At 54.4% G+C, this 24,223-nt stretch overlaps 11 protein-coding genes across 11 annotated transcripts; 6 read left to right on the forward strand and 5 right to left on the reverse strand.

The window, feature by feature from the left end:
• Window positions 1-348: 348 nt before the first annotated feature.
• BKA78DRAFT_301424 (glutathione S-transferase) lies at window positions 349-1,823 on the reverse strand. Its single transcript, XM_066887355.1, has 3 exons — window positions 1,267-1,823; window positions 923-1,202; window positions 349-864 (listed from the first exon to the last, which is right to left on the reverse strand). Exons 1-3 carry the CDS (start codon window positions 1,350-1,352, stop codon window positions 469-471), a joined length of 762 nt encoding a protein of 253 aa, XP_066748882.1. The 5' UTR covers window positions 1,353-1,823; the 3' UTR covers window positions 349-468.
• Window positions 1,824-1,888: 65 nt separating this feature from the next.
• BKA78DRAFT_4775 (uncharacterized protein) lies at window positions 1,889-2,904 on the forward strand. The gene has a single exon (XM_066893252.1). The coding sequence runs from the start codon at window positions 2,028-2,030 to the stop codon at window positions 2,856-2,858; it is 831 nt and encodes a 276-aa protein (XP_066748883.1). The 5' UTR covers window positions 1,889-2,027; the 3' UTR covers window positions 2,859-2,904.
• Window positions 2,905-5,996: 3,092 nt separating this feature from the next.
• BKA78DRAFT_4786 (major facilitator superfamily domain-containing protein) lies at window positions 5,997-8,761 on the forward strand. The gene is made up of 6 exons (XM_066893257.1): window positions 5,997-6,476; window positions 6,526-6,759; window positions 6,816-7,626; window positions 7,678-7,823; window positions 7,891-8,056; window positions 8,174-8,761. The coding sequence occupies exons 1-6, from the start codon at window positions 6,255-6,257 to the stop codon at window positions 8,404-8,406; spliced, it is 1,812 nt and encodes a 603-aa protein (XP_066748884.1). The 5' UTR covers window positions 5,997-6,254; the 3' UTR covers window positions 8,407-8,761.
• Window positions 8,762-8,858: 97 nt separating this feature from the next.
• BKA78DRAFT_290940 (uncharacterized protein) lies at window positions 8,859-9,632 on the reverse strand (the record flags this gene model as incomplete). Its single annotated transcript, XM_066885822.1, has 1 exon — window positions 8,859-9,632. One exon carries the CDS (start codon window positions 9,630-9,632, stop codon window positions 8,859-8,861), a length of 774 nt encoding a protein of 257 aa, XP_066748885.1.
• A 1,955-nt stretch (window positions 9,633-11,587) lies between these two features.
• Window positions 11,588-13,673, forward strand: BKA78DRAFT_245070 (PX-associated-domain-containing protein; the record flags this gene model as incomplete). Its single annotated transcript, XM_066884089.1, has 4 exons — window positions 11,588-12,168; window positions 12,225-12,470; window positions 12,521-12,681; window positions 12,733-13,673. The coding sequence occupies 4 exons, from the start codon at window positions 11,588-11,590 to the stop codon at window positions 13,671-13,673; spliced, it is 1,929 nt and encodes a 642-aa protein (XP_066748886.1).
• A 38-nt stretch (window positions 13,674-13,711) lies between these two features.
• Window positions 13,712-15,688, reverse strand: BKA78DRAFT_358465 (uncharacterized protein). The gene is made up of 4 exons (XM_066892351.1): window positions 15,259-15,688; window positions 14,800-15,204; window positions 14,459-14,748; window positions 13,712-14,396 (listed from the first exon to the last, which is right to left on the reverse strand). Exons 1-4 carry the CDS (start codon window positions 15,607-15,609, stop codon window positions 13,751-13,753), a joined length of 1,692 nt encoding a protein of 563 aa, XP_066748887.1. The 5' UTR covers window positions 15,610-15,688; the 3' UTR covers window positions 13,712-13,750.
• Window positions 15,689-16,414: 726 nt separating this feature from the next.
• BKA78DRAFT_244256 (uncharacterized protein) lies at window positions 16,415-17,218 on the reverse strand (the record flags this gene model as incomplete). The annotated part of the gene is made up of 1 exon (XM_066884015.1): window positions 16,415-17,218. One exon carries the CDS (start codon window positions 17,216-17,218, stop codon window positions 16,415-16,417), a length of 804 nt encoding a protein of 267 aa, XP_066748888.1.
• A 371-nt stretch (window positions 17,219-17,589) lies between these two features.
• BKA78DRAFT_301434 (uncharacterized protein) lies at window positions 17,590-18,361 on the forward strand. The gene has a single exon (XM_066887356.1). The coding sequence runs from the start codon at window positions 17,625-17,627 to the stop codon at window positions 18,006-18,008; it is 384 nt and encodes a 127-aa protein (XP_066748889.1). The 5' UTR covers window positions 17,590-17,624; the 3' UTR covers window positions 18,009-18,361.
• Window positions 18,122-19,958, forward strand: BKA78DRAFT_348352 (putative MFS allantoate transporter; the record flags this gene model as incomplete). Its single annotated transcript, XM_066890615.1, has 2 exons — window positions 18,122-18,640; window positions 18,849-19,958. 2 exons carry the CDS (start codon window positions 18,122-18,124, stop codon window positions 19,956-19,958), a joined length of 1,629 nt encoding a protein of 542 aa, XP_066748890.1.
• Window positions 19,959-20,076: 118 nt separating this feature from the next.
• Window positions 20,077-22,264, reverse strand: BKA78DRAFT_301437 (uncharacterized protein). The gene is made up of 2 exons (XM_066887357.1): window positions 22,003-22,264; window positions 20,077-21,939 (listed from the first exon to the last, which is right to left on the reverse strand). The coding sequence occupies exon 2, from the start codon at window positions 21,871-21,873 to the stop codon at window positions 20,206-20,208; it is 1,668 nt and encodes a 555-aa protein (XP_066748891.1). The 5' UTR covers window positions 21,874-21,939; window positions 22,003-22,264; the 3' UTR covers window positions 20,077-20,205.
• A 336-nt stretch (window positions 22,265-22,600) lies between these two features.
• BKA78DRAFT_348354 (tRNA-splicing endonuclease subunit Sen15) lies at window positions 22,601-23,134 on the forward strand (the record flags this gene model as incomplete). The annotated part of the gene is made up of 1 exon (XM_066890616.1): window positions 22,601-23,134. The coding sequence occupies one exon, from the start codon at window positions 22,601-22,603 to the stop codon at window positions 23,132-23,134; it is 534 nt and encodes a 177-aa protein (XP_066748892.1).
• Window positions 23,135-24,223: the final 1,089 nt, after the last annotated feature.

Raw genomic sequence — 24,223 nt, forward strand, 5'->3', positions numbered from 1 at the left:
AGAGTATACCCAGTTCTAGGTACTAGAGTCCACTTGGTGATGGACTTGTTATCGTTTTTCATTAGGGGTTGATACCTTTTTGGAAGGGGGTTGGTAGCTAGATAATCTCCGTCATGTGGGGGAGCACCTTTTTAAAAAGGATCATGTCCATTGAACTTCAAAGCAACGCAACCAAGGCAATTCAACAACACAATCAGGCCCTTTGTTGTGCAACTGAATCGTCATACGGAGATGCCTAGGGTAACGCAACGCAATCGCGGGGATAGTTGCGTTGCGTTGCTGACCAAACTGATGCTCAGGGGCAGAAAAGTACGAGTACAATCATATTCACGATGTGCAAACCAGTACTTCCAAGCAGGCTGAAGAGCGTTCAATTTGATTTCAATTTTGATCTCATTCAAGTTTTCATATTTTGCTTCATTTTGTCGTCAAAAACCAGCGTCCCCCCGTGGCCCAGTCGAAAACTTACTAGTCCTTCTTCGCATCGTCCTTCATGCCCGCCTGCACCCACTTCTTGCTCTTCTCGGCATACTCCTCCACCTTTGCCGGGTCCTTGAGCAACTCCTTCATCTTGTCCGGGTCGGGGACGTTCCTGCCCTTCTCGACGCCCGGCCGCGCCGCCATGCGGTCCTCCCACTGCTTCAGCGTCGGGAACTCGTTCATGTCGACGCCGCACCACAGCGACGCCGAGAGCCAGCCGAAGTGCGCAATGTCGGCGATGGTGCACTTGTCGCCGACCAGGTAGGCGTTGCCCGTCTCCTTGAGGTGCGTGTCCAGCACGCGGTACAGACGGCGCGTCTCGTTTTGGTACCGGTTGATGCCGTATTCGATCTTCTCGGGGGCGTAGCGGAAGAAGTGATTGGCCTACGGAGTCACCGTTAGCATTTCCCCGAATCCAAGCAATCTCCTGGCTTTTTCTTACCTGGCCCTGCATCGGTCCCACGCCCGCGTTCTGGAAGAAGAGCCAGTTGTTCATCTCGTAGTACTCGCGAGTGCCAATGGGGTACGAGATCTTGTTGTCCTTGTCGTACGTGTTGACCAGGTACTGCATGATTGAGCCAGATTCAAAGAGGCGGATCTTCTGGCCGTCGCTGAAGGTGTCGGTCAGGGCCGGGATGCGGCCATTGGGGTTGATGGCGAGGAACCACGGCTCCTTTTGCTCGTTTTTGGAGAAGTCGAGCTTTTTGACTTCGTAGGGAAGGCTTTTTGTTGTGATTGTTAGCTTGGTTTGTTTTGTGGAAAATGCGGGGAATGATGCTCGTTTACCCCAGCTCCTCCAAGGCAATGGAGATCTTGGTGCCATTGGGCGTCTGGGCGGTGTAGAGGGTGATGCTTGGTTTCTGCTCGGCCATGGTGTTGTTCAGTGAAGTTCGATTGACTGTGACTTTTGAGTTGAAGACAGCCGCCGGTCTATATAGATGACGGCGGAGACTATGCGATGCGCCAATGGTGGGGCAGGCGCGAGCGGCACAACCGACTGTAGCGGGGTGCTTAGAAATATACACTGGCGTGTCATCGTCACGTCAGTGTCACCGTTGCCTACGAATTGGTTGATTGTGAGTCATTGAGTGAGATGTAAGGGGCCAGTTTCAATTTCACTGTAGAGGTGTCCAGAAGGTAGACACCCGCATTCTGCTTGGAACTTGGGCACATTGTCGTTACTTCCGCGGGAAGGAAGCTGTAGAAAGCTGTGGTTGAGCTCACAGAGAGGGTGCTTCAAAAGATGAGACAGCTGTAGTACAACCCGCATGATACGAAAAGCAGTCGTCGTTGGCGTGACAGGGGCTTTTCTCGTCCGTTGAAAGATGTCCGATTGCTGACAAGCTGTCAGGGCTCTTGGAGCAGCTCGCCCGCAACTGCTCGGTGAGCGCGGCAGAACATCGGCAAAGTCGGCATCGCGCTAATGACTAAGCACGCAACTGTCCGGGCCGACGACCGAAGCCTGCCGCCAGAAGTTGTGCAAGTCAGGGCTCTCTGCAACAGCTTCAGCCTCCCGAACTGCTCTTCCACGACCCACTCCAGCAATCATGGCGTGGCGCAATCAAGGCATCACCGGCTCCAACAATATTCCCTTGGGAACTCGCCGTCGCTTTGGTGGCGACAGTGAGGACACGGGCTATGATCCGTCTGCTCCCGCCACAGGTCTTTCCGACCTCAAACGCGGCCGCAGCCCGACGCGTGGTATGTTCCTCTCCGCACCTTCGTCCTGTGTATCGCTGACCGCAGATGTTCTTGCAGACTCGATCCTCAGTGATGGAACCAAACGTCGCAAGAAGCGCAACCGTTGGGGAGACGCGTCGGACAACAAGGCTGCTGGCCTCATGGGACTGACCACGGCCATCACGGCGCACATGACTGCGGAACAGCTCGAGGCATACACGTTGCACCTGCGTATCGAGGAGATTTCCCAGAAGCTGAGGATCAACGACGTTGTCCCGGCCGACGGTGACAGGTATGTCTATTTCTGCAATGTTCCTGGGGTTGAGCTCACACAAGGCAGATCTCCTTCGCCCCCTCCCCAATATGACAACTTTGGTCGTCGTGTCAACACTCGCGAGTACCGCTACCGCAAGAAGCTCGAGGATGAGCGCCATAAGCTTGTTGAGAAGGCGATGAAAATCATCCCGAACTACCACCCGCCCTCTGACTACAGACGCCCCACCAAGACCCAGGAGAAGGTCTATGTTCCAGTCAATGACTATCCGGAGATTAACTTCAGTATGATTGCTAACCCTCGATCTCTAACCTTTCATCTTTGCACTATTGTGTCGCACACAGTGTCTGCGGCATTCCACATGATGCGCAGCGTTGCTATCGTCACTAACCCACTCACTAATCACACACCTACCTTTATATGAGAACCACAAGCTAACAATAGGGTTTCTTCCTTACTAACAGTTGGACTCCTCATCGGACCTCGTGGTAACACTTTGAAGAAGATGGAAACCGAATCACTCGCCAAGATTGCCATTCGCGGCAAAGGATCCGTCAAAGAGGGTAAAGGTCGCTCGGACGCTGCGCACACCAGCAACCAGGAGGAGGACTTGCACTGTCTCATCATGGCCGACACTGAGGAGAAGGTCAACAAGGCCAAGAAGCTCATCAACAACATCATCGAGACGGTAAGGCTGCCCATATGTGTTCTCTTTATTTGACGCTAACAGGCTATAGGCTGCTTCCATCCCCGAAGGTCAGAACGAGCTCAAGCGCAACCAACTTCGCGAACTTGCTGCGCTCAACGGTACGCTGCGCGACGACGAAAACCAAGCTTGTCAAAACTGTGGCCAAATCGGTCACCGCAAGTACGACTGCCCAGAGCAGCGCAACTTCACCGCCAACATCATCTGTCGCGTCTGTGGCAATGCCGGCCACATGGCTCGCGACTGTCCCGACCGCCAACGCGGCGCCAACTGGCGCAACAATGACCGTGGTGGAAGAATTGGGGCTGGCGATCACGTCGACCGCGAGTACGAATCCCTCATGGCTGAACTCGGTGGTGGTGCCCCTGCGGCCATTGGTGGATCTGGTCCTCAGCACCGCATTGAGGCAGGCCCTGGTGGCTACGACGACCAGGGTGATCGGGACATGAAGCCTTGGCAGCGTGGTCCTACGGGTGCAGCTGCTCCATGGCGTCAGCCCAGAGAGGACCGGGACGGCGGCTCGTCGGCTCCTCCTTGGGCCAGCGGTGGTGGCCGCGGCGGAAACGACAGCTACGGATATGGCGCGCAGTCTGGTGGTTACGGAGCTCCTGCTGCACCTGGTGCTGCTCCCTGGCAACAGTCTGCTGCTCCTCCGCCTCCTCCTGGTGGTGGCTACGGTTATGGCTATGGCTATGGCGCTGACCCCAACGCCGCCTACGGACAACCGGCCATGGGCGCGCCTCCAGGTCTTGCTCCGCCGCCTGGAATGCCCGCCATGTTCTCTGGCTACCCTGTTCCTCCCGGAACTGCTGGCAGCCCTCCACCGCCGCCCCCGGGTGACGCTCCTCCTCCGCCGCCTCCGAGTGACCAACCTCCTCCACCTCCTCCCCCGGGCGCGTAAGCAATTTGTCAATTGATGAGCAGTGATTGGTTCGACTTTCAGAAAACGACTCTGGGGATTCGGCGCGGTATTCGGAAGCTGGGGTTACTAACTTCGCTCTTGAGGTTTGTTCCGAGTTCCGAAAATGGATACCTTACAATGCATTGACCTTTAGCGATTGGGAACAGCAAAGTAAGCTTGCTGGGCGGCCACAAAACGTTGCGGTGGTAACTTGAGCCTCCTCTGCATTTTGATTGTTCCAAGCAACCGAGCGGCTAAGTGGCTTTGCGCCGTTTTCAGAGGTAGGTAGCCATTCAAATTCGACGTGTACTCTATCTTCCCACGTAATTCCTAATCTCTGTTTGTTTTCTATGGATATCATGTGTCTTTTACAATTCTGTCGTCATCGTCATGAAATCGCTCAACTCGTCAACCAGAATGAGTGGACGACATCATCTGCTCAAGTAATGGCCATCGAGCTCCGCTGGATTTTGACATCATACTCATATGCTGAGGACCCTTTTCCGGACACCCAAGGAATGATGCGATTCGCAATCAGGAGAGAGGACCCACTATCCATATCTCAGATCTAGCAACCTCGGAGCTTTTCCAGCCGTTGTTCCAGCTGCGGAAAATTTCCAATCGCGCTCCGTTGTGTGGGGCGCGTTGCTCCAAGGACCGTCCTTGACTTTCTGCGGGTAGAGACGCTAGGTGCTTGCCGTCCCCTAGGGTTTTCCGGTTTTGCCCTACCAAGTACCCCACGGGGACAGAATGGCGGCGCGCTACAAATGCAACATGGCTGAAATCGAACCCATCAGGAAACACGTGGTACGAACAAACGGCGAGATATCCATATTAATAACCTGCTACGGCTATGGCGTCTGGTACCTGACCAACGCCGCCGCAGGTCATCCGCATCTCAACAGGTACCGTGGTGGCACCTCGCCTCACCTTCGGGCCATGTCTTGTCATCTCTAAGCCACAGAGACCGTCCACGAGATCAAAACAACATGGACGTAGTCTTGAAGATGTCCAAGCAATACGCAGCTGCTTGGCCCATGGCCCTAAGGACCCACAATTCTGGCCCGTCCCACATCAGTTGCTTTGTTTGACTTGGCTCATGTCTTTCGAGTCTTGTCTCTGAGCTAGCCAAGAGGTGGGCAATTCTGTCGGTGCCATGTGCGAATTTGCCCGCTCCCATTGCCGACTTTGAAGTCTTCAAGAGCTCGGAACAAGAATTTTGACCAAGGTCAATGTGAAATGCACGAGTCTCCTGAGCTTCGAAACGTCTTATCCTCCAGAGACATTCTCGAAATTTATTCCCGCGGCACCGCGAAAGTTGCCAAAGGCAAAATGATCCGTATTGTTTGTCCGCCTTGCCAAAATTGGAAGGGGCCAAGACGTCCCGTGTGAGGTGTGCGGATCTGATTTGGGGAAAGTTGATCGGCAAACCGACCCCGCTCCGCAACACTCAGCGCGTAGGACAAACACCGCTCTACAGCTGTCTGGTACTGCTCAGGACGGGCTGATATTGTTTGTGCAGGAGGCGTTTTGAGCGGTCAATTGGCATTGAATGACTGGAAACCAACAAGACTTTCTCGCATTCGGCTTTCAAAGAAATTTGGACCCCTCTCACGTCAACATACATATAGGCTCGCGTGGTCAACCTTCTCGAAGGACCAATCAGTGAGATCGATTCTGGCGATATCTCTTCCATGCAACTGACGGCGACGAAGCCGATTTCGCGTTCTCCATTTCCACACAACTCAGTGGACCTTGGCTCAGCAGACGAGGAGGCCCATGGTTGTCGAGTATGGACTCGACGCGACGGGCCATGTGAGTGTGCGGGGTGTTGGTTCAGCCACCCCACGGGGTATGCCTGTCGGGCCGTCGCCTGGCTCTAGTTCCGTTTCAACGGGCTGAAGAGGTTCCTGATTGGCCAGAATGGTACGTATTGGAGTGTTGCGACAGAGTTCCGCAGCCCTTGTCCTCTGCGCTACCGAGGCTCCTGTCTAGTGTGCTATCGTCTTCATGAGAATGTAGCTGTGGGCGCAAAATGGGGGAGGCTCTTATTAAAGTCATTGTGGTGCATATGCGCTCCACATTGCATCTGACATTCCGTCTCCTGGAGTTTCGTTTTCTTACTTGCGTCTCCCGCCTTTGGTGGTTGCATTCTGTGTCTTGTTCGATACCCAAAACAACTCACTTGACCACTCCGACGAAAGCCCCTCATCATGGCGACGCAAGAGCGCCAGCCGAATGGCCACGGCATTGAAGAGTCTCACTCGTCAGAGGATCTCGAGAAGCAAAGAACGAATCAAATTGAGCAGACGCAATCGAACCCTTCAGTTGAACCCATCAGAACGATTTCTAGAGTTCCGGGCAACCCAAACTACTACGAGAAAAATGGATTGCGGACATACGGTGATGGCATGGACCATGACCACGAGCCGCCGGTAGGAGAATCGCCTTGAATTGCCTCGCTGTGTTGCTGATCTCGTGTAGATGTCGGTAAAACGCTTCATGGCAATCATAGCCATGTGTTTCCTCTGGGTGGCCTCGCAAATTCCGGTCTATCTCTTCGGCGGCTGTATCACCCTCATCTACTCTGATATCGGGGGCAGCGACACGTACATCTGGTCGGTCATTGGAAACCTGCTGGCGATTGCCGCTGTCACGCCCTTTGTTGGTGCCTTCTCCGATTTGTTCGGACGCCGCTGGGTTGGCGCTGCTGGAATGGTTGGAATAACCCCGCCTTGGAGTTACAGACGGCCCATGCTGACGCTTTCTTGCAGACATTCATTACCATCGGCATGATCATTTGCTCTGCGGCCGGCAACATGGATGTCTTTATTGCTGGCATGGTGCTGGCCGGTGTTGGAGGCGGCATTTGCGAATTGACTGCACTCGCCGGCACTGGCGAGCTTGCACCAACTTCCAAGCGCGGTCTCTACGTCGGCGGTGTCATCCTCAGCATTCTGCCCTTCTGTCCGGCTGTACTGTGGGCACAGCTCATCTCCAAGACCTCATGGCGCTACAACGGACTCTTTGCAGCTCTCTGGTCCTTTATCGGCTTGGCCCTCCTGCTCGTCTTCTACCACCCACCTCCTCGTGTCAACTCTCAGGGGTTGAGCCGCAAAGAGATCACCCGGCGCATTGATTATGTTGGAGGCTTTCTCGCCACCACTGGAATTGTTCTCTTCCTCATGGGTTTGGTGTGGGGAGGTTACCAGTACCCCTGGAAGAGCAGTCATGTCATTGCTACGCTCGTGATTGGAATCTTGTGTCTCATTGGCTTTGTCGTTTGGGAATGGAAATTCGCGACATGGCCACTGTTTCCTGCACGCATCAAGCGCGACATACGAAACTTGTCGCTCATCCTGCTCATCACTTTCACTTCCGGCGCCAATTTCTTCAGTGTCCTGGTCTGGTGGCCAGTGCAGTCCGAGTCCATGTACGACAAGGACCCAATCCAGGTCGGCATTCGGAGTTTGCCAATTGGATTTGGTATCATCGGTGGCTCCGTGGTGGTTGCCTTTTTGGTTACTCTCTTGAACGGCAAGATCAGGACTCTGATGGTCGTCTCTTGCGCCATGATGACAGCCGGTATGTTCTCTTTGCATCCTCATTTCATCAGACACTCACGCATCTCACCAGGGACCGGCGGCATGGTCGTCGCCGACCTCAACAATCTCAACACCGTCTACGCCGTCCTGAGCATCGCAGCCCTGGGCGTTGGCGGCGTGATTATCCCGTGTCAAATCATCATCACCATCATCTGTCCAGATGACCTGATAGCCACCGTAAGTCGACCACCTACGTCACAGTTCAAAAAGCTTCCGATTCGTCAAAGCTGATAGTCATTTGCAGGCCACGGCTATGGCCCTCTCTGTCCGCATGATCGGCGGCTGCATTGGCTTCGCCATTTATTATAACATTTTCAAAACGCATTACACGGACAATGCGTACACGACCATTGCGCCGGCCGCCATCACATACGGATACGTCTTTGACACAGCCACCATCTACCGCATTGGTAAGCCTCACATCCGCATCCGCATCCGCATCCCCTCTCTTCCTACCCAGTCTCCTCCCGCCCCACCTACCTACCCGCTTGATGCCGCCCAGCACCACTGACCTTCTCTCCCCTCAGCTCTCGACATCTCGGCCAACCTCAACAAGAACCTCACCACCTACCCCACCTTGCGCAACAACCCGGTCGGTGTCGACCGCATTATCCAAGCCGGCCGCGAGTGCTTCGCCAAGTCCTTCCCGCACATGTACTACGCGGGCGTCGGCTTCGGCGCCGTCAGCACCCTTGCGGCTGTCTTCTTGGGCGACATCACGCAGTATCTTGATGACCACATTGCTGTGTACATGGGTTGAGTAAGTGGTTGGAGAAGTATGAGTATGTGGTGGAGGCGATTTGTGTAGATGGATGGAAAACTGGCGTGCTGCGAAGATGGAAAAGGGGGGTGCGCGAAGCGCAAGCGATAAATTGTGTGGGACCGCTGCTTCGCGCTGATGCTGGACGTCGCTCTCTATGAATCATTATGTCATAAGTAGTTAGGCTTCAATGTAGTGATAGATACCGGGTTCGATGTTGACTGTTTGAGCTTGTTCGTGATCGCGTACGCCTTCTCCGGCCGAGGCGCAAATTGGATCGGCTGCTCAATTAACGTATTCACTGGGGGAAGCAACAGTCAACATGTGTTAGTGGACGAAGTAGATAAAGAAGCATATGCTGCAAAGCTTTTGAAGAAGTGCAGATTGTATTTCTTCTATCATGAACTTGCTACGAGCCTTGCCCAGGATGGCAACGACAAAAACGGCGCGGCCTACAACTCCTCATCATCCTCAAAGAGGTCACTCTCAGACTTCAAAAAGCGCTCAGTTTCCCTGGTCTCAGTGATCTGGGAAGGTGCCTTCCACGGCTCCGGCGCCAACTTGGGCGCCAGAGCCGGCGGAGCATTCTTCCGAGTGCGATTCCTGTCCTCCTTGACAGTCGACAAAGCCTCCTGGAAACGCTGCGCCAGGGCCTTGTCTTCAGCAAGGAATACCTGAAAGTTGTCCCAGACGTCGCCAGGGCAAGAGCCCAAAAACATCCGCAGCGCCATATTGGACAGCAGGCTGCTCGTGAAGCCCTGGTCGTCCGCGTGGTTGACGCAGATCTCGCGGATGACCGCAACGCTTGGCGTCGCGCGGTACACGCTATTGATCAGCACCTTGCGCAGCCTCTTGTGGAAAGGGTGGATGTCGAGCACCTGCAGCGCCTTGTACGTCTGCAGACTGCGTGTGAGCGTGTTGTTTTCGCGGCACTCAAAGTCGACCGCCGCGCCCGTCCTCCAGCTCTGTTGCATCTGGCCGAGCACAAAGCCCATGGCGTTCGGGTCGAGGGCGACGATGCCATAGTCAAACTCCGCAGCGTTGCGCTGTGATGGGAGCTTCTGGAGCAGGTGTCTGATGCCGGGAGAGAACTGGATCAGCATCTTCTTGGGGATTGCGTGGATTGCGTGCGCCTTGCCGGAGGGTGTCGTCCAGTTGAGCGACATGTACTTACGGTCCTTGCGAAGACCAGCTTCGGCGGTGGGGATCTGCTTAGAGGTAGACATGGTGCTCTTGACTTTGGGTGTGTTGGGGGAAAGGGTAGATACTTACTATGCAAAGAACGTCTTCCTGTGGGTTGATTTGCTGGTTTGATAGTGAAGAATATACGTAGTCTCCTTGCAAGATTATATATTGAACTAGTGCAAAACTTGTTTTTGAACAATCTCACATTGTTCATAGAGGTTCAACAAGCCTATTGTGGGTTGGGAAAATTCAATTGTGGCTTCCAAAAGTGACAAAGAACCGTTGGGACTTTTGCAACGAGCTCGCCACCCGTCAACCGCATCGTCGGCCGGGCTGCTCTAGGCTCTGCATCTGAATGATGCGGATCGACGAAGTCAAAGATACGACAAATTCAGAAAGCGAAATTGCTAGAGCTGACGAGAGAGGAGGCCGGTTTGACCAAGGTATGGTAAAAGACGGTCGCAAAGGACCGAACTCCCAACAAAGACAATTTGTCTTCCCATGATCACTTTGTCAAAACAATAAAGGCGGCCCTTGTCTATCGTCGGGGAAGAAAGCTAGTTCAACCACCAGAAGCTCAGGATCAATACCTCATACCTCTCTGCACCATTTTAGAAATGGCGCGCAAGTCAGGGGGAAAAATCGGACGTTCGGATTGCGGCAAGGCCATGGGTGTCATCAAGGGAAAAGTTCCGAGGAGGACAATGACGTAGAGTGGGAAACGACTGACTGTTTCAGTGAGAGTCCCGCTCTTCGTCGGCGACGTCATAATTTGTGTCCAAGTCAACCCGTGCCTAACACCATTGCTAGCGAAGCGAGAATCGATTAATTCTTGACTGAGTGAGTAGACGCGTAAGGCGCGTATATCAATGCGAGCAAGACAAAGGGATTTCTGCCCGAATAGCCCAGAATCAAAGAGAGACATCAGCCAATCCTTGTCAGTCGTCAGAGCGCAAGACAGTGGAATTTTCCGATCGCCTTCCAAGCAACGGCTCATGTGTTGAAGAAAGCGTGGTTGAAATAGGCAGCCTGGAATTGTTCTCTCGCTTTTATCTCCAGTGCGTTTTATGAGAAAGTCAGATTGGACCACCAACGTACATCTGCGATTCCATTTGGAGGGATGATGATATCAGCAGGGAGGCTTTCGAAACCAGGCGAAGAAAGGAGGAGGCAGCAAACAGCCCAGAAATCCAAGAAATATCCCTCATTTGTCTGCATTGCTGAAACAAAGATTACAAGCCCAAAATACCAAGATGGTCTCAGCGCACGAGTAGGTCAGAATCTGGACGAGGAACTGCGTCACAAAATTGGCCACAAATGGTGGGGCTACGAGCGTGTTGGGCACGAGCAATGGAGCGTTGACGTCGGACGAAATGCAGTCCCAAGTCAACTTGTAGCGGCCATATCCATTCTCTAAGAGAAAGCAAACGGCAAGACTTTCGGCAAAAGGTACGAAGTTGGACGACTGATGCGACGCAGGTTACGAATCAAGGCACCTTTGCAAGGCGCTGGTCGATCATGGAACGAGAGATGGCTTAGAAGGCCGTTCGAAGTCTTCTGGATCAGCCTGCCGCTGTCAACTTGTGAAGCGTCCGCTGTGATAGCATTAGCCTCGGCATGCAGGTTGACGCCGCGAAAGCTGATGGGTCACCTGGAAGGCAGCGGCTTCTGTTCGCAGTGCGCAACGTGCCTTGCCCTTGGTATCGCGCATGTTTACCAAGATAGGCAACAGCATGAACGGCGATGTTGAATTGTAGAACAGCATGTGGCAGAGTTGGTGTTGCCTGAATGGTCGAGGTCGTGGAAAGAAAGTATAGTCCCAGTCCGCTTTCGGACTAGCGGCTCGGCGGGTGGTTTGACGGGGTCTCGGGCCATGACGTCGCCCCTCGGGATCAGCCCGGTGTTTCAGTCGCAGGCAACGTCCAGCTATATCATATCTTTACATCCCAGCGGTGGACGACAATATGCTCGAAAACCACCTTCAAACGTCATCATCATGTCCTCTCCACAGCTGTCTCCTGCTCAGGCCCACGCTTTGTTCGATATCTTGACCCACCAGGAGACTTATTCCGAGATCGAACTCTTCAAAGACCCCCAAGCCATCCACAAATATGGCTACCCATTTCCCAAAGAACAGGGCCAGCCATGTGTTGCGCCGATAATGCACACTCTATTTTCCAAGTTCATGCTTTCCTTTCCGGGTCTGTGCGACGTCCCCGTCGAGTTCTGGAGCGACAGGATCCTCTCCATTATGGAGAAGCTGGCGGCAGGTGACCTTTCGGAGAGCTACGACAAAGGCGCCATCGGACTGCGAAAAACCATGTCCACGGCATCCTCTGCGATCCTTGAGTACCCCGCGAAGGGAATACTCGGTGGCTACCCGAAAAAGGAGGTGAACACCAACCGCGTGTACGACATGTCCCAAGCCGCGGATATCATGCAAGGCTGGGAAGATTTCTCTCAGGAGCTCATCTACGGAGACATGATGGACACCCTCTTCGACAAAGTTGCTGAGACGGATGATTTGACTCAACATCCAGTCTTGATCCAGGTTGCGCATGAATACATCTTGGTCAAGTAAGTCACATGGTCACAATGCCTACAAAGAAATAATCTGCTGACAATGTTCGAAGCCTTGCTTCTTTGGTCCACCATATTTTGATTGTCAACCCTGAGGGCCAAACACTAATGCGGATGCTTGACAACATCCACCGGCTGATTCCCTACGCCATCATGCGGCAAACGCTGAAAATAGGCAATGTCGCAACGATGATCAACGGAATGCTGAAGATCATTCTCGCCAAAGTCAGTATTGGCTCAATCACCAACTGGGCCGGACTCAGCAAAGGCGCAGACGAGGGTATGAATTTGATGCAACAGTAAGTCTGCTTGGTTTCTTTGAGAAACATGGAATTAATTCTGCTCATAGAATCATATCGACAGTGTTGTCGTGGGATTCTTCCGAGCTGGATAAACGCGCCACCAAGATTGAAAAGGCAAAGGACAGCCCGAGCAAAGAACACCTGAAAGTACTCAAGGCGCACATTGAGCTGGACAGATCAGAGCATGACCGAAGAAGGAACATCAGCAGTAAGTGTAATCATGATGTCATTTTCATGCTCTCGTTAACAAAACCATCAGAGAAAACTTCCAAGTCCCTAGTCACCGTCATCTTCCAAGAAAACGGGCTATCGACAGACATGAGTGATGCACAACACGAAATGTGCCAAACATACCTCGCATCCAAGCTGGCAATCCGTGACCGCGTGCAGATCGCACAGACGCTCTGTCGCTCCAACCCGGATTATCTCACGCAGGCAGTCAGGGATTTGGTACCTGCATACGAGCCTATCATCCGCTCCTTGCACAATGCCGTCGACCTCAGCGGCTCGATGCTAGACCTACAAAATTTCCTCGACGACCTGATCAAACTGGCCAAGCTGCCCGTCAAAAAGGAGAAGCGCGACAAGGCCGAGCCACCGACCGTCGAGGACTTTGTTGGCCTGATGCGCAAGCATCAATACTCGCTGCACAAATTTCTGCATCAGGTTGCACACAACGGCGTTGATATCCGCGAGCGCTACCGCATGTATGCGCACGAGATCCGCGACCTCTTCCAGCAACCCGAAGGTGCCCACGAAGGAGCTGGTGCTATGACGCCAACTCTGGAGAAGATATTGGCAAGTCTCTCCGAAGGCGACCGTCAAACTGTTCTCCGCGCCGTCGATTCCCACTCGAGCTATCTGTCAGGACTTCAAGCCGCGTCGACGGAACGCATGAAGTCGATCCTGAGCCGTGGTCACAGGACCGACCACGGCCCCGGCCAGTACCTTGCCAAATGGCAACATCTGATGGATTCGGCCGTCATTCAGCCAGCGACACCGAACGGCCCCCTGCGCTCGGGCAAGAGCAAGGACGTCAAAGAGGCGTCGCAGATGGACGTCGACGGTGTGTACAGGGGCTCTGTCATTGTTGGGAAGGAGGCCGAGGGCAGGCAGAAGCTTCCCGATCCGCCCAATGTCGACGTTGTGTACGGCCTCATGGGCAGTCAGTACAGGGAGGCGCTGGCTGCTGGGAAATAGATTGGCCAGAGAAATTAGAACTGTGAGAATTACGAGAAACAGAATTCACAGCGCCAGACAACTATTATGGAATCCCATCACTTAAAGCCAGCTTGCTCGTACAACTGCGCAATCTCCTTTTCAAACTCTTTGAACGTGTTCCTGCGGTCCACCGAGCCCTTGCCCGACCGCACGAAAGGGCGGTCCTTTGGCGCAACCATCGCAAGCTGCCACCTCAACTGCGTCGTCTCGAGCACATTTCGATTGTGCTCCTCAATCGCAGGCCAAATATTGCTCAGAAGTTTCTGAGCCTGTTCCTCAGTCTGCGGCTCATCGACTGGCTCAATTAGCAAAAACGGCACCGGGCGCTGCTGGCCACCGACCAACGCATGCTTGACGCCTGGCACACTTCTCAGCTGTTCTTCCAGCGTCGCAGCATACATCTTGACTTCTCCCGACAGCACGACCAAATCATCCGTGCGGCCCTCGTACTTCCACAGATGCGACTTGGCGGGGTCAGGGTGGCGCGAGTAGAGGTCTTTGGTGCGGAATTCGTCCTTGGCCGAGGGGACGGCGTCGAAGAAGACGGTGTAGGCTTCTGAGAGGGGCGTACGTTTGATGATGAGCTCGTGGTACGGCCCGACGTGGTGCTCGAACTCGACGCTCATGACGCGGTGGAATGAGTAGTATTGCCAGTCACGCTGATCGACGGGCGCATGTGTGATCCAGACGCTACCTTCGGTACTGTGTAGGTGGGGTGGCTGTCAGCGTGGGTCTTTCATGACACGGATGAGGGCTCCCTGTACCTTCCCATAGCCGGGAACGCGTTGCCAAAGGACGCGAGCGTGTCTCCAGCGGCTTTTGATAGAGGTGCTCCGCCAAACATTGCGTACTTTATTTTGGAAAGAAGGTCGCGGCCGACCGGGTCTCTGAGCATGTCCTCGATCAGGAACGGAGGATGGACGCCGCCATCGAGCTTGCCGTACTTGTAGACTTCGATGGCTGCTTCTCGCGACACAGGACCCTTAGATGGGCCGTACACAAAGATTTGTCCAAAGTGCAGCGTTGATGAGAGGGCGAGGTTCATGCCGGCAGACTATACAGCGCCGTTAGGAAGGCTTTCGAGTTTCGCAGCGCATCAACTCACGTGGAAGACGGGGATACTGCAATAGATGCGCGATCCGGGTTCCATATCAACGACTATCCTGGGCTTGTCATTTTTGAACTCATTGGTCTTGTCGATTCTGGCTTGCATTCCCTGCGTTGTGGTGTACACTTTTGGGAGACCAGTGGAGCCTGACGTGTGGAAAATGAAGATTTCGTCATTTTTGGCTTCCTCGAAAGACTTGGTGTAAGGATAACGGGGCGCCGAGTCAGGTTCAGCCAGCAACTCCTCCCAGCTGGGTGCTTTGATGATCTTTGAGCCCGGGATTTGGTTTGCAACGGCAGGAATAAAGGGATAGTCCGCGCCGCAGATGAAGGTGGTGCACCTGGCTACATTCGCAATGTGGACCTGTGCTTCGACTGACGCCAGCAGGGAGGGCATCACAACCTAGACACAGCAGTCAGTTTGAATCATAATACAAAAGATGGGGAGCAGTCGTACTCGTCTTCCAACCTTTGAGGCAGCAACAACCAAAATCGGATACCTGAGGTCTCGTGGTCCAGTGTAGGCAAAGGTGTCGAAAGGGTCTCCGGGCTTTCTGTCGACTTTGCCAAGTGTCGAGTCAAGCCAGTGGGCGGCTCTGTTGATGGCTGCCGCAAACTGGAAGAATGAAATGTCACGGTAGCCTTGGGAGAGGTCATCGTCATTGATTGGGATTGATGCGTACACCCTATCAGGTTCGTGCTCCGCGTAGGAATCGATGAGGCTTGTCATCAGCCTCTGTCCGTAAGGAGCAGAACGGACGTCGTTGAACTTTTCTTCGACCGGAGAGTCAATCTTGGTATAAGCCATGGTTCAAGACAATGAAGGTAAGCGAGGCCTGGAGTTGAAGAATCAACAGTTCTGATCACTCCTTGCACCAATGGATTGATTAGTGAACTTTTGCTGAAAGGTGCAATATATATCACTAGTAGTAATCAGCATCTAGGGTCCAAGAATACATGGCGGGGCGGAGTGGAGCGGAAGTGGTGGTTTGTGAAAAGACACAAAGGCTAATATTGAAATCCGCCAACTAGAACAGCCACCAACGTCTTCAAATCTGGGCCAGACTGTGCTCGAACCGGGAGTAGCCGCCTCAGACCGCGCAAATCAGTCGTTTGAAGATCGTATGTCGTTGCCTATAGTGGTGGGGGATCCGAGGACTCAGGGACCAAGCCTGACACACCGTGATTGAGGCGCGGTGTTAAGCGAGAACAGTTCCTTGTCGAGACCTTGCGAGCCCAGTGAGAGGCTTGAATGGCTGAAGATATTGGCCTTGTTCGCGAGGATAAATTTGAGTTTAACCTTCTCGGCATCGTTCGGATGGTTGGCCTGGCTCGCAATTCTTTGCAGACTGGACTGGAGTCAGGACGCAAGAGGCTTGATTAGAATAGGCGCACGTTCCCCGCACACTAAAAGGCAACGATAGGAACGTACGGATTCCACCTACGCCGTTGTTTGGTGTTGAGCAGTAAATACGGGTGCCTCCATCCGCTTGATATCTCTTCCGACAATTTCCTGGATTTTCCTGAAGATGAAAATATCCAAGGCATTCGAACATTCGACCCGAGCTCCGGCAGTAGACGACAACATCCATTGAGCGCTGGGGGAAGCGAGATCAAAGCCTTGCGCGGCTTCGAATGCCTAGCAGATCGAGTTCGCTCGTGCACAGAATGAAGGTGTCCTTCAAGCTTCCGATCCGATGCCTGTGGTTCACTTCTTGATAATCTTCGCTGGCCAACATGTCTCCAAAATGCTCAATGCTGGGATAGTGTGCAAGAGCAATCTCATCCCAGACTTTGCCAGTAGACCCGGTGCCACTACCCAGTCCTTTGCCGTCGTCGATGACACTTCCGACAATCTTCGCATCACCGCCGCGGCGTGATCCAATGGATTTTGCAAACTCGGCGCCGTATTTGAGGTACTCCTCTTTCATACCGGGCTTGAATGCCAGCAGATTCAACATGGATACTGCATTTTGACCTTCGCGCTGGCTGAAACCTTCGATCCATCCTCGCAGCTCATCCGTGAGCTCGAGACCTTGGGTGGAACCGGCTATGCGCGGCTGGTCCAACGCGCCCGTCAACGGCGGTACGTCCTCGGTTTTGGGAAACAACAACTTTTCGTTGCGTTCTTTGAATCCTGATACGATTCGTGACGGTACGCCGACCTTGACCGACCACTCGTTGCCAATGTGCTCTTGAAGCTCAGGCGACAGTCCATCCTCGGAAGGCAAGATGAATAACAGATCCCATGGAATATTTCGACTCAGCAATGGATCCACCGAAAGCGATTCAGGGACAATGACCCAGCGGATGACGCGGGAAACGACAAGGGGCTGTGGCTCCGATTTTAAGAGCAGATAGAGAAAATCGGAGATGGTGGTTCGAAGGGAAACAAGGTAGAGAGTGCAGACTGGCATGATTGTGCTTTGAAAAAATGCAGAGGAAGAGTTGGATGAGAAGAAATGATGGAGATGTCTCGTCAAGATCGAGCTCTATGAAGTGGGGTTTGCCTCGGTAGGACCAGGGTCTTCACTAAACACTCCACATCAATCGCATCAACATCATCTTTGACCGGGACATCTCCGATCAATCAGCTCTTTCGTGTCTGATGAAAAACTTCACGATGGGATTCCTGCCAAACGACAACTGCCAAGTTTCATCCATCATGTTGCAAACTCTGGAGGCATCGCACAGGTTGAACAACCTTTCGCTATCGATGATAACTCCGAGCACCGCACCACCAGGACTTACAGTGTCGGCCGAGAGATTGCGCAGACTCCTGAATCATAGCTGGAAAAGCGCCCTCTTGAAATATCCTACGAAATGAAGCTGCACGCGCGAGGCAGGTGGAAAAGGCCATTCGCGAGCTACGTCACCGCCATCGCAGCTTCCTTCCCCGCAGTCTTCCTTCCCCGCACTCGGCTCCCACGCTCAGTGGGGACTGCTTTTCCGTGCCCCATATTTTTTCTCACATTGGTTGACGTTGTTGCATCAGACCATACATGTCACTACCCCGGAAGCGCGTCTCCATGCCGCTCTGGGAGCGGCTGGCATGAGAAAAAGGAAAAGATTGAAGGCCTGTACGACGCTGATAATGCAGAAAATGACACTCACAGCTGCACATGCGTTGACCGGAGTTTCTTTGCCGGCGCGCACTCCTTGCAGTGGACCTGTGGACCCTTCTCGTCTATCTCCTCTGCATCTTGACCCTGATGTCTGTGCCGACTTAGCCTAAAGATCAGATATTAGATGGTAAACATTTCTTTTCCAAGAGCAACAGGATCAGTCCATCTTTCTTCAATTTTATTGCCGTTGGCAAAATGCGCTTCATTCCCAAGCACCGGTCAGCTAGCGCAGCAACACCAAATGATCTAGAAGAGACGGCTCCATCAAGACAAAATGACGTAAAAGCAACCGCCGAACACATCGAAGACGCTCCATCAACATACGACAATGGGAAAATGCCGGCTGCCAGAGACGGCGACGCCGCCATGGCCGTCCTCCGGGACGCAGAAGCCCTACACGAGCCGATAGACCCGGCAGAAGAGAAGAGACTGGTGCGAAAGATCGACTTTCGAATCTTGCCATACATTGCCGTCTGCTACGCCTTCTTCTACATCGACAAGACGACGCTTTCGTACGCCGCCATCTTCGGCATCAAAGAGGACTTGGACCTGGTTGGGACGCGGTACAATTGGCTTAGCAGCATCTTCTACTTTGGATTTCTGGCGTGGGCGTTCCCAACGAACTTCTTGCTGCAACGCCTACCGGTGGGCAAGTACCTGGGCTTCAACATCTTTCTTTGGGGTGTCCTGCTCATGGCGCAGGCGGCGTCCAAGGTAAGTTGTTTTGAGCATCTGAGGCGTGGTTAAAATGCCGTGGCGCGAACAATTTCTCAAACGTCTCCATCTTCTTTCTTTTGGGGTGCCTGGCTGCTGCTTAATCCCATGGTCACAAGGAGCCTGAACAGTTGTCATCCGCATCCCTACCCCCTTATTGCTCTTTTCGACCCCTATATTGAATGGCCCACATCTAACAGCTCCGCAGAACTTCGCCACGCTCGCCGTCCTCCGCGCCCTCTCCGGCGCCGCCGAAGCCTGCTCCGACCCGGCCTTCATGCTCATCACCACAATGTGGTACACACGTCGCGAACAGCCCGTGCGGATGGGTCTCTGGTACAGCGCCAACGGCGTCGGGATCGCGCTGGGCGGGCTACTGGGCTACGGCATCGGGCACATCCGGGGCGCACTCGCATCATGGAAATACGAGTTCCTCATCATCGGCGCGCTGTGCTCCGCCTGGGGCATCCTCATGTTCCTGCTGATCCCCGACTCGCCCATGAGCGCGCCGTGGCTGGACGGCCGCACGCGGCACGTCGCGATTAGCAGATTGGCCGGCAACCAGACGGGGATCGAGAATAAGCATTTCAAGACGTACCAGATGGTGGAGGCGCTCAAGGATCCAAAGACGCCGCTCTTCTTCATCATTGGCGTCGTCTGCAACACGCCCAACGGGGGCATCTCCAACTTCGGCACGCTCATCATCCAGGGCTTTGGCTACAGCACGCTCGTCACGACGCTGCTCCAAGTGCCGTACGGCGCGCTCATCGCGCTCTCCATCCTCGTCTGCGTATATCTGAACGACTACTACGCGACGAGATTGAGGCGGAACACGCGCTGCGTCTTCATCCTGCTGTTCCTGCTGCCCAACATCGCCGGCTGTCTGGGGCTGCGCTACGTGCCCACGCACCAGCACGTCGCGCGGCTGTGGTGCTACTACCTCACCGGGCCCTACAACGCGGCGTTTGTCCTGATCCTCTCGCTGAGCATGGGAAACACGGCGGGGCACACCAAGAAGATTGTCACCAACGCCTTTCTGTTCTTGGGGTACTGCACGGGCAACATTGCGGGCCCCTTCTTCTTCAAGACGGACCAGGCGCCGACGTACGAGCTGGGCGTGTGGAGCATGCTGTTTTGCCACTTGGTCGAGGTGGTGCTGGTGTGTATTCTGTGGGCCATGTTGGCGAGGGAGAACAGGAGGAGGGATAGGAGAAAGGCGGCGCAGGACGGGGCCGGTGCTGCAGCGAGGGATGCTGAGGCCACGGCTTTTGAAGACTTGACCGACTGGGAGAATGAGAATTTTAGATATGTTTACTAGTTAGCGCAGGAGGAGTCTAAGGTGTAGGGGGGCATGTTGAGCTGAAGGAACTGAATGAAGCAGCATCTGAGCGTTTGAGATATCCACGAGGAGCGCATGACGTTCAGATAGAGCAACATTGAAGGAGGATACGAATGGATTCTATGTGCTAAACTCTATTTCTCATCGTGAATCGTGAGGACAGACCCACACCGTAACCATGACAGGAAGGGTATCAATGCCGCGAACCAACCACGATTTGCCAGTCCTACTTCTCCACCGTCACCGCCGTCTCGGCATGATTATTGTCCTCTTCAGACTTTTGTTGCTCTTCTTGTGCTGGAATTTTGTTCTTCTGGCCCTTTTCCAAATCCGCATATTCTTTCTTGCCTTGCCATGACTCCATTGGCACACCCTCGGTCTTTTTGATGCGCTTGCCCTCGACAAACATCATGTAGCCACCCATTCCCGCCACACCGCAGGCCAGCGCCACAAAAAGCCCCGTCGACCACGGAGGCCGGTCGTATCTGTTCATGGCCCACATGAAGCCTGCGAGACAGCACTGGAAAAAGGTATTCCACACGTTGCACCAAATGACAAAGTCCATTTTCCAGAGCCTGGTCGGCGGCGCGCGGACACCCGTCGGAGGAGCATCAGGTGCTTTGGCGGCAGGAAAAGGCACGACGGCGGCATTCTCCAGTTCGCCTTCGGCTTGCGCCCCCAGCTCATTCGGTCCAGATCTCGGCGGCAGCGAGTTGGAACCGGGGAGCCTGAACCAGCCCCTGTGGATGCCGGCGAGGCGGCGGAGGCCATAGTTTTTGCGCTCTGCTTTGCTTTGTCCGCGCTTCTGGCCCCATCCGAAGCGCCACACACACCACCAGGCAAGATCGCGAAAGCGCCAAGGGGCGAGGCCGAAGCCTGTAACGCAGAAGAGGCCGTTGAGGATTTGAGAGTCGATTTCGATCCATATGCGGCGTGGGCTTTGAAGGTCGTTGCAGGTTGGGTGGCACATGGCTGGTGCGGCGTTGCAAAGGAGCAGGAAAAGCATGCCTCCCCACGCGACAATGTTGAGGCCGTATATGGTAATAAGGAATCCGAGTGGCGTGCAGAACCAGCGCCAAAAGGCTTTGAGAGCCATACAGGTGGAAGTTGTCCAGGGAAGCTTCGGTGGCGATATGTAGCCGTTGTCGTAACTGACTTGAGTGTCTCCAGTCCGCGCCGTTTTGGCTTCACCGGTCTTGTTAGAACCAGCCAAGGATTCCGAGTTGGTTCGGATAGGGTGGACGCCATCATCTGCGCTTGCGCCGTCTTGATAACTTGGACCGCGAGATGCGATGGGCTCTAGAGTCCCTGTGCCGTCCACATCTGGAGGCAATTGCGCCAATCTTGGAGTAGAGTCCGCCGGCTCGTCTGCGTTGCTGCTCTTGTTTCCCCGGCTCATGCTCCACATGCTCAGTCCAGTGACGGATCTGCTCAGCCTTCTCCTAGGGCTTGCTGGCTCATCTTGATCTTCGGCCTCCTCGTTATTTGCCGTCAGATGTGCGAGACTGCCTCTCCGTATTTCACCGGGGGTGTGCACTCTGGCAGCGGCGCTTCCGGTTGCCGCCATAAAACCGGGTGGGAGGTCTACCTCCAGAACTCTGAGGGAAGCGGAGCGTAGTCGACCAGCGGCATTTGAAGCAACCGAGGCAGTTCTCGAGCGCGACGGTCGTTTCCTTGGCTCTGCGCGTTCTTCTGGGGAGCTATTAACCGGCGGAGAAGCTCCAGATGTGGGAGAAGTTGGAGAGCCCGGTGAATCTGAAGACTCTTGAGAATTTGAAGACTCTTGGGAATCTGAAGACTCGTTATTGCCAGGCGATGCCGACGAAACAGAAAAAGCCGATGGAACAGGCGGTAACGTGGAAGCGGCTGAGACACTGCGTGCGTCGGCTGCCATGATGGCTAGGATATCCAGGTAGTTGAATGCTGTGGCTAAACAAACGGACAACGGTCAACGTGCTGTCTGCTGCGTGTAAGCGCCGCCGTTTTTCCAACGTCCCTTTGACAATCTCCGAGGACAGCTCACAGTGCTCAGTAATTCAGGAAGGAGCGAATAGTAGGCGGTGCCTGCCTATAATTTGTTCGATTGGCAGGCGTTTGCTGGTGCCTGGATATTGCGCCCGGTGCTCGCAGCAATGGCGACTGGAGCTTTTGCGACGGGAGGAAAGCGGTTGCGAGAGGAGAGAGTTGGGCGAACGAGAACATGTTAAAGGAGACGCCATATTGATTTTAACCGGGCGGCCAGGCAGACAGACGGCAGAGACAGAGAGCCTTTGACAATCGTCGCAGTGGGAGGGTGTTTAAACTTCGTATTCGCATTAGGTTCCGGAGGAAAGGCGGACTCCGGGAGAGATGCAGAGATCTGCCCAGGGCCTGCACGAATCAACTGCTGCCCTCGCCCCGCAAACGCGATTAACTTCGTACTCGGTCGGTTTTCTCAGCAGTCCAGTCACTCTCTACACACTTTCATCAGCAAAAGCCATCACGGCCAAGCCTCGACAGTCCACAAAATCCGCCGCAGCGAAGCCTTCTCTGAGAACAAGGCGCCTGCCTAGAACTCGGCCTCTTCAGCAATGGCCTTAACAACATCACCTCAGACGTCGCTGCTCGACCGAAAAATCACAATGGCCCTAGAAGCCTCCTCTACGTCGCCGCATTCGCCCCACCATCTCTCGCTCGCTCACCAAACTCTACATAACCTTGAACACCAGCACCACTGGAGCTCCTTGACCCTGCACACGCATTCGCCCTCGTCACCCCACGTCCCCCTCTCGCGACCTCTGCTCTCCGGCCTACCGCCCAAACGGCTCTACACACATCCAGACGAGCAAATCGCACTGCTGAAGGAAGCCGCGCGCCGAAAGGCTGCTGGAAAGCCAAGCGAAGGTGACCCGCCGCCGCAACGTGAATGGGTAGTGCCGACGCATCTGCGCGAAAAATGGACGGTGCGGGAGCTGGTCGAGGTGTTTGGGGACATGTCCGTAGTGCCGCCAGAGCCAGCAGCAAGCGGAGAGAACAAGGACGGGATCGTGGAAAGCGAGCAACAGCAGGACAAGTGGCGGACAACCAAGCGCGCACTCCTAGGCATCGTCGAGGACGATAGCACCGTCGTCTATTACCTGGTGCACGATGGGGTTGTGAAGCCTAGGCAGAATTAAGGTCGACTACTGTGGCACATTCATTCGATCGCAAGTACCGATACGGACACGGTACTCTGGCATTACATTATCACACTATCAGGACGTACGTAGGTACAGCGCCCTGCCTGGACCCGTGCCGTGCATAGTCGTACCACGTCGCCCCAAATGACCGATGCATCCGTCTTGGGAGCCGTTCAACCGTTCCTCAGAAGGGCAGGCATATATGTACAACAATGGATATGCTGGCTGCGGAAGCGAGGAAGGATGAGAACATATGCTTGGAACGGACAGGGGCGCAGAATATGCCTCGACGGTTTGATCGCCTCACATGTCTTGTGTGTCTGGATGGGTGCGCGGCTGGCTGAAGGTGAACGCTGCAATGGGTAGGCGGACGGATTGGACTGCTGGCGAAGAGACGAGACGAGACGACGCGACGCAACACGGCACTCACATACCTGGGCACTTTGTGTCTCTTACGGATATGCGCGTCGATGGCGTCATGCCACAAACGGCGGCACAGGCGTCGGCGTCTGTCTCCTGTCGCCTCTCGTCGGTTGGTCGTTCGTCGTCGTCGACCTCCCTCGAGTAAGAAGTGCGCGAGCAAACGACAGATCCAGCAACCCGCCCAAAATCCATACTGCCTTGTCCATATGACATGACCAGTCCTACCACCTTCTTTTCAAAAGACCCATCCAGCCGCTGCTCTCGGGCGAGCGCACCATTGGCAATCCGTGTTTTGTCACGCCCACCACCTCACCACGCACTCGGCTCGGTCGGCCTCGCCGATCGAAGAAAGGAAGCATTCATCTCAGGCGAGGAATTGGAGTGAAAACCGGGCCTGCGGGCGGGCTAAGCGCACGCGTGCGAGTTAAGATTTGGCGAGTTAGCTCGGCGAGGGGGTGGGTGTGTGGGAGAGGGATTGAGCGACCGTCGTACAGACCACCGTCCACCAAACCAATTACCAACCACGACTGCGCACAGGCAGGAGGGACGAACGGACGGAGGGACGAGGTGCTCGCTGGCTACATACCCAAACGAGCCAGCCGTGTGATGCGGCAGTAAGAGCCCACTCTCTGCAAACGGCATCGCATCCAACCAAGGGGATGC

This window comes from Phyllosticta capitalensis, assembly GCF_038381095.1.
Source record: "Phyllosticta capitalensis strain CBS 128856 chromosome Unknown BKA78scaffold_1, whole genome shotgun sequence".
Taxonomy (NCBI): domain Eukaryota; kingdom Fungi; phylum Ascomycota; class Dothideomycetes; order Botryosphaeriales; family Phyllostictaceae; genus Phyllosticta; species Phyllosticta capitalensis.